The sequence below is a fragment of the Pristiophorus japonicus genome, chromosome 2, assembly GCF_044704955.1.
Source record: "Pristiophorus japonicus isolate sPriJap1 chromosome 2, sPriJap1.hap1, whole genome shotgun sequence".
NCBI lineage: Eukaryota > Metazoa > Chordata > Chondrichthyes > Pristiophoridae > Pristiophorus > Pristiophorus japonicus.
Window position 1 is genome coordinate 88,633,952 of NC_091978.1, and position 7,249 is coordinate 88,641,200.

Below are 7,249 nucleotides of genomic sequence, written 5' to 3' on the forward strand. Positions count from 1 at the left end.
CCTGGGGCCCTCATTCTGTAGTCCACAGAGGCCTCATAATGAGGGTTGAGCCTGCAGACACAATGGGCTCAGTGTTAGCAGGGGAACGCCTTGTGCACATTGTGCGAGGCAGGGAGGCACGCAGGAGAAGGCGGCATGATCAGCAACGGCCCAGAGGCAGCAGGCAAGGGAGGCAGCACGCATGGCTGCCCAACATAGAGAAGGGCCTGGAGATGGCCACAGACGTCAAGGCAGAGAGGTTGGCCAGGAAGGAGCTGGTGTCAGGAGGAGGGTCAGGTTCGCTTACCCCCCGCATCAAATAGTGGGCGAGGAGCCAGATACTTGCCAGTTTCAGCCTGCAGAGGCTGAGGAGCATCAAGAGGATGAGGGAAAAGGCAATCAGCCAGCTTCCATAGGAGGGGCCCAGCATAGACCTGGGGGAAGGAGGCCCTACCTTGCAAGAGTTTTCCTTCATGGAGCTAACCGATGAGCAATGTCTACGAAGGCTCCGATTCAGGAAAGACATCCTGAGGGAGCTGTGCAATCTCCTGCGGCCAGATCTGCAGCCTCAGATAAGGCTGAGGACAGCTCTGGGCATTGAAAGAAAAGTCACCATTGCACTAAACTTCTACGCAACTGGCTCTTTCCAGTCTGCAACTGCAGACATTTCTAATATCTCGCAGTTCTCCGCCCATCGCTCCATCAGTCAAGTCACTGATGCTCTGTACAGGAGAAGAGTGCAATACATTTCATTCCCAATGACCAGGGAGAAACAGGTGGAGCGGCAGGCTGGATTTGTCTGGATTGCGGGGTTCCTCAGGGTGCAGGGGGCCATCGATTGCACATATGTCGGACTGAGGGTGCCACAAACCCATGCTGAAATGTTTATGAACAGAAAGGAATTCCACTCCCTGAATGTCCAGCTGATGTGCGACCACCAGCACAGGATCATGGCAGTCTATGCCTGGTATCCAGGCAGCAGCCACGATGCCTTCATCCTGCGTCAGAGCAGTGTGCCCGCCGTCTTCTTGGGCCAAAACCAGAATTGTGGCTGGCTGCTTGGGGACAAGGGATATCCCCTGTCCAACTTGGCTGCTGACTCCCCTTCGCAACCCCAGGACTGCTGGCGAACAGGCTTATAACGGCTCTCATTCTGTCACAGGTGCATAATTGAGCACTGCATTGGGATCCTCAAGCAGAGGTTCCGTTGCCTGGACCGGTCTGGTGGAGTATTGCAGTACTCGCCTGAATGGGTCTCCATCTTCGTAGTCGTCTGCTGCATGCTTCACAACCTGGCAATCATGAGGGGCCAGCCGTTGGAGGTCAATCCAGCAGTAGCACCTCAGGAGGAGGCGCAGGAGGAGGAGGATCAGGATGCGTGTCGCCAACCACCCAGGAGGGGTCGTCGTCATCTCAACCCTGCAAGGGAAGTGCAGACCCGTCTCATTGCTGCTCATTTCAGATGATTTAAAGCTCACATGACCCTTCAGCTTCGCTTTTCCATGGCCATTCCATTGAATCCCTTCATACATCATTGCCCACCGTCAAATTATATACCTGCCCAGATATAGGAAGACAAAATAAAGATTTATTAATTAATAAACAACAGTGCAAAAAACTAACACAACATCATTTCTTACCCTTGTGCATTTCCTTATATCCCAGTTACGTGTACCTATTCTATTTCTACGCCGCAGTGTTTCTGCTGTGGCTGCCTCATGGGTGCTGTGTTTCCTGTGTGGAAGCTCCAGGTCTCCTTCTAGGATGCCCTTGACCAGCTCTGGCCCTGGAAGGGCTTTCTGGAGACTGGTCAGCACCCTCCTTGGAGGGTTCAGTCGGCCTTGGCTCGGGCGACTCCATGGTTGGAGGCTATAGCGGAATGACAGGTCTGGGGTCAGGAATTATGTGATGCTGAGAGAGCGCATCAGCAGGATTCTGGTCCGGGAGCCTATGTCACTCTCCGGGGGTAGCACATTAACACCGCCACCAAGCTGAGGGAGCTCAGGTCGGCCCTATGGCGTCACACCGGAAGGTTCTCCGTGGCCCGTGGTGGACCCAGCTGCGAAGGCAGCACTGAGGTGTCGGGTGACATCCAGCTGAGACTGTATGAGAGCAGCCACAGTCTCAAAGCCACCAGACATGACAGCAGTAAGACGCTCCGTGGCCTGTTGCCCAGAATACATAAGAGCATTCGGAGCCTCCAGGGCCACGGCCATCCTTTCCAAACCAGCACCAATACGCTCGTTCCCTTGCGCCTGTGCTGCAATGGCAGCTGCCACATCACCAAAGAGCTGCATCATCTCAGCTGGATCCACAGGGTCTCTCTGGGAGTCCACCATCGCCTGCACACTGGCAATGATGGGGTCCATGGTGTGCGCAGAGCTGTCGACAATGCAGGAAGCAGACTCCTCTAGGCTCCTGACCACTTCTAACATCCTGTCCGGCACCCTTGCCACTGTCCCCAACATCTGGGAATGCATGGCCTCCACTCTTCTTTCATAAGCCCCAACATCGATGGGCTCGTCTGAGTCCTCCTCAGCAGAACTCCGGCACAAACTCGCCCCACGGAGAGATGGCACATGAGATTCTCTATGCCCGTCACCATGCTGCAGCCCGCTAGGCCCCGGTGCAACATCTAGTGCAGGCCCCTTTGTTATCTCTACTAGATCCGACCGTATACTCCCAGTATCTGAGCTGGTGCGAGTGAGTGGAAGCAGTGATGCAATGCTGCCAGCAGTGTCCCCTCATCCTCTTCCTCATCTGAGCTGGTGCCAATGGATGGATGGGGCTCCAGGGTCTCATCTAGGCTTGAGGCCCCAATGTCCTCTAGGGTGTCAGGATCGCCATGGCTTTCAGTGCCCTCAAGGCTGACTTCCAGGCCTCACCGCCCACTCTCCATGTCATCCTCTCCCTGGCTTCGGCTTTTAGTGCCCTCAAGGCTGTCATCCAGGGCTCGACTCCCACTCTCCATGTCATCCTTTCCCTGGTCTCAGCTGCCTCAGCTTTCAAGGCTGTTCTCCTGCATTGCCCTCCCACTCGCATCAGCGCTAAGACCATCTCATTGGCTGTCACTAGATCTCTCATCTGCAAGCATAAAGGGCACAAGGGATGCCATGTGGGGGAGGTAGGGGATGGACACATGGAGGCTGCAACTAGCATACTTTCAGAAGGAAAGGCACAGTAAGTGCTGGCGCTTTCGGGGAGAGATAGCATTAAAGGAGGGCCTCACTTAACCATACTGCTTGAAGGGGGATCGGCATCGCCAGTACCGGTGGCCACAGGGATGGTAGCATGTCTGCCCACTGTTATATATGCAATAGTCACTGTGTAGTTGCATAAGGTGGAGACTTATTACCTGATGTACTATCAATAAGGTTTACACTGTGTATATACTATGCTGGCACCACTAGACGGTGCAATTAGTGGAGACCGGGGTTTCCTGCCCCTGTGGCAGAGGCTGTCCATCAGAGGGCATTGCGGTGGGAGACCTAAGGGTCACCTGCATAGGTGTGCAGGGCCCAGTATAAAAGGCTGCCCACCATGCTTGTGCCTCACTCTGGAGTTACGAATAAAGGACTAAGGTCACTACAATTTGAGTACAACACATTGCCTTGTGAAGTCATTCATAAGTGCATTACAGACATAACATCTGACGACGAGAATACGTACTTTCACGCGATTATGGCTACCTATGGCACACTAAAAGACTTCGCAGAGGGCGACGATTGGGATGCCTTCACGGAAAGACTTGAGCAATATTTTGTGGCAAACGACCTGGTAGGGGAGACAGACACATTGGCGGAGAAACGCAAGGCTATACTGCTGACCAGTTGTGGGCCCGAGGTCTACCGCCTCGACAGGGACTTGCTGGCATCCACGAAGGCCATGGATAAGACATACGATGAGCTGACTGAACTAATTTGCGACCAAATAAAACCAGAACAGAGCATTCTCATGGCCAGGCACAGATTCTACACTCACCGCAGACCTGAGGGCCAGGAGATTGCAAAATATGCTGCCGACCTCAGGAAACTTGCGGCACCATGTGATTTCGGCACGCACCTTGACGAAGCATTGCGAGACACCTTCGTTATGGGAATTGGCCATGAGGGCCTCCTTCACAAGCTATTATCTGCCGACACCACAGTCAACCTGCAGAAGGCCATCAGCATCAGTCAGGCGTTCATGACCTCGACCTGCAGCACCAAGCAAATTATTCATCCTGTGGACTCAAACCCGGCAAGTACTGGACACAGAATGGTACCTTTCACAGGCAAGGCTGTAGAACGTGGCTCTGCCTAGGGCAGAGAGCACAGACCTCAGGGTTCCAGAACTCAGAGTCCGCCGAGGGGTGATAATCGAGAAGCACCATGCTGGCATTGCGGAGAGAACCATAGGGCTCACCAGTGTTGGTTTGCTGAGTATGTATGCAAAACCTGCAACACGAAGGGCCACTTCCAGCGTATGTGTAAAAGAAATATGACTCACCGCCTAGCGGAAGAGTCGGTAGATGACTTTGAATCCAGCAGGGAGTATGATGATTTGGCCAGAGAGACAGCTCAGCCCCAAGAAGAAGTGTATGGAGTGTATACCTGCCCCACCGATTGTCCTCCAGTGAAGATAGAAGTCGAGATAAACAGCATTCCAGTCTTCATGGAAGTGGACACGGGAGCGAGCCAGTCAGTGATAAGCCAGGATGCCTTTGAGAGGCTATAGAACGAAAAACGACACAAGCTGACTCCAGTACAGGAAAAGTTGCACACCCACACCAAGGAGCAGATCCCAGTCCTTGGTAGTGCGGATGTAAGTGTAATCCATAATGGCGCGGTGTACAAGTTACCTCTGTGGATTGTTGCAGGTGATGGTCCAATGCTACTCGGAAGAAGGTGGATGGGGAAGATCCAGTGGAAATGGGAAGACCTCTTCACTCCAGCATTCGATGTCCCCTGTGCTCAGAGGCAGAGCAAAACCTCACCTTCGCTTGGGCCAGGCACCAGAAAACAGACCAGTGCAGCACCTGAGGCACAGACCGTCCATCACAACTGGGTGGCAATGATCCGACCGGAACGATCTAAAAGTACCTTCCCGGCTCCAGTGGCAGGACTCCTGGGGAGGAAGATCGAATTCAGAGGCACTCTTCCAGCTTTTGTGGTAGAATTGCGGGAGAGAAGGATCAAGGCAGTCGACCTTGAGGACAGAGGCAAGATGGCGTCCCTGCTGCAGCGAGGTGCAACGTGGCTGTAAAACAAGATGGCCACGGCCATATCACGAGGTGCAACGCTGAGGGACCAACACATGGTGTCTAACAAAGGATTTGATTGGAGTAAAGCTAGCAGGGTTCTCTTAAAGGAAACCTGCAACCAACTGAACTTAAAGGGACATTGTATGCGTGGCAATCAATGTAGCAAACTGATTAAGATTGTGAACAAAATGTTGTTGCGAGATGTCGGGAATAGAGTGTCCCCAAAAGTAGCAGGCGAGCGAATTCGGGAGGGTAAAGGCGCTGATCTTAATGCCCTGCCCCAGGTGTCCCCAAGTTACAGGCCAGCGACCTCAGGAGGGTGAAGGCACTGATTCTGATACCCTGCCCCAGGTCTGTCCCATGCTGCAGGCATCCGATGGCACTATTCGCCACGGACCTGGAAACAAAAAGGGCGCCGTCAGCCGTCGTTGCCCACCACCCAGGTGGAGACGGTGCAGCCCCCAGACCAAGTCACCACCTTGGCCTTGTCCGGAAGCGAAAGGTCAGAACCAACGAGTTCCCCAAACGGGACCTGGAACAGCCAGGTTCCCAACACCATTAGAGAGCAGGCAGAAGATTCTGCAGCCCTCAAAGGAGGACAGGGAGGCCACACACATCTGTGGCTCTGCCCACCACTAGGCAATGGCAAAGGCCCTGAGTCCTGGCTAGGTGAGTGAACCAAGCCCACCCCGCTAGCAGGGGGCGCAGCGCCGCTATCAGATGACTAGGACCCAGTCTGGTTGCTCTGGAACCTGCGTCCTCGCATACCTGTACTGCTACCTCAGTACTTACCATGACTGAACCATGAATGCAATCTACCCAATCCTGGCGCACGACCGTAAAACTTAACGAATGTAAGTCACTAAACCAAGGTGTCACCATACAAACTGTAAGGAGGGTCTTACCTGTCAAAGCGTTCATGCACAGCCGACATCTCAGCAGCACGGCACGGTGCCCCCGAGTCGGCTGCGGGGCGGACGAGACTGTCACCCATCTCCTTCAGGATTGCGCCTTCGCAAGGCAGGTTTGGAAAGAGATGCAGTGGTTGCTGTCGAGGTTCATCCCGAGCAGCTCCGTAACACAGGACTCTGTGCTCTACAGGCTGTTCCCAGGGACACACACCGAGACAGACATCACCTGCTGCTGGAGGGCCATCAACTCGGTCAAAGACGCTCTTTGGTCTTGCCGAAACTTGCTGGTCTTCCAGAGCAAGGAGATGTCCACGTCTGCGTGTTGCAGACTGGCACAATCCAAGATCCAGGATTACGTGCTGAGGGACGCACTTAAAATCGGTGCATTCGCCGCAAAGGCACGGTGGGGAAGGGCCACATGTTAAAGCCCTTCCGCCATGGTAAACCCGGGGGCAGGAATCAGTACAAAACTCCCCTCGGGCTGTACTTGTAACTTCTTTTTTGTGTACATGGAGCACCATGATCTGTAAACACCTATGTAGTGCCATGTACAATGCAAGGTCTGTTTCGGGATGCATGTTGAAAAGAAAAATGTAACTGTACCGTCACCCATTCCGTGTACTGTATAGTGACACATGTAATGTAATTTGTTGAATGTACCACAATGTATCCCGTAATGTACCGAATTGTACTTGAACTGAAAAGCAAGGAAATGTATCAAACGGAACTGCCGTCAGCACCCAAATGTAGTGTATGGGATTGCTGACCGCAGCTAAATGTACTGAACTGCTTCCGAATGTACTGTACAAATTTTTATATGAATAAAGTATAGTTTGAAAAAAAAAGTAACTTACTTTCTTTGTACTTGCACTGTGTCTGATCCTGTATGTTTATGTAACGAGCCAGCTGCATGATCTCGCTGTGGGGGCGGGGGTGGAAATGGATGTATGTAGCCATGGATACACACATGGATCACAACCAGAACCCACTGGAACCTCCACTGCATCATCGAACCATCCAAACTGGTAACCACTACCCAACGTGGTGGCAAAAAGACTTGGGGGTTAACAGGGAGAGAGCCAAGCCAAAGCACAGCCAAGGTGCAAGGGCTATTGGC

The 7,249-nt window shown here is 53.0% G+C and overlaps 1 protein-coding gene across 1 annotated transcript; it reads left to right on the top strand.

Moving 5' to 3' along the window:
- The first annotated feature begins 452 nt into the window (after positions 1-452).
- Positions 453-1,121, top strand: LOC139228804 (putative nuclease HARBI1). The gene has a single exon (XM_070860194.1). It carries the CDS (start codon positions 453-455, stop codon positions 1,119-1,121), a length of 669 nt encoding a protein of 222 aa, XP_070716295.1.
- Positions 1,122-7,249: the final 6,128 nt, after the last annotated feature.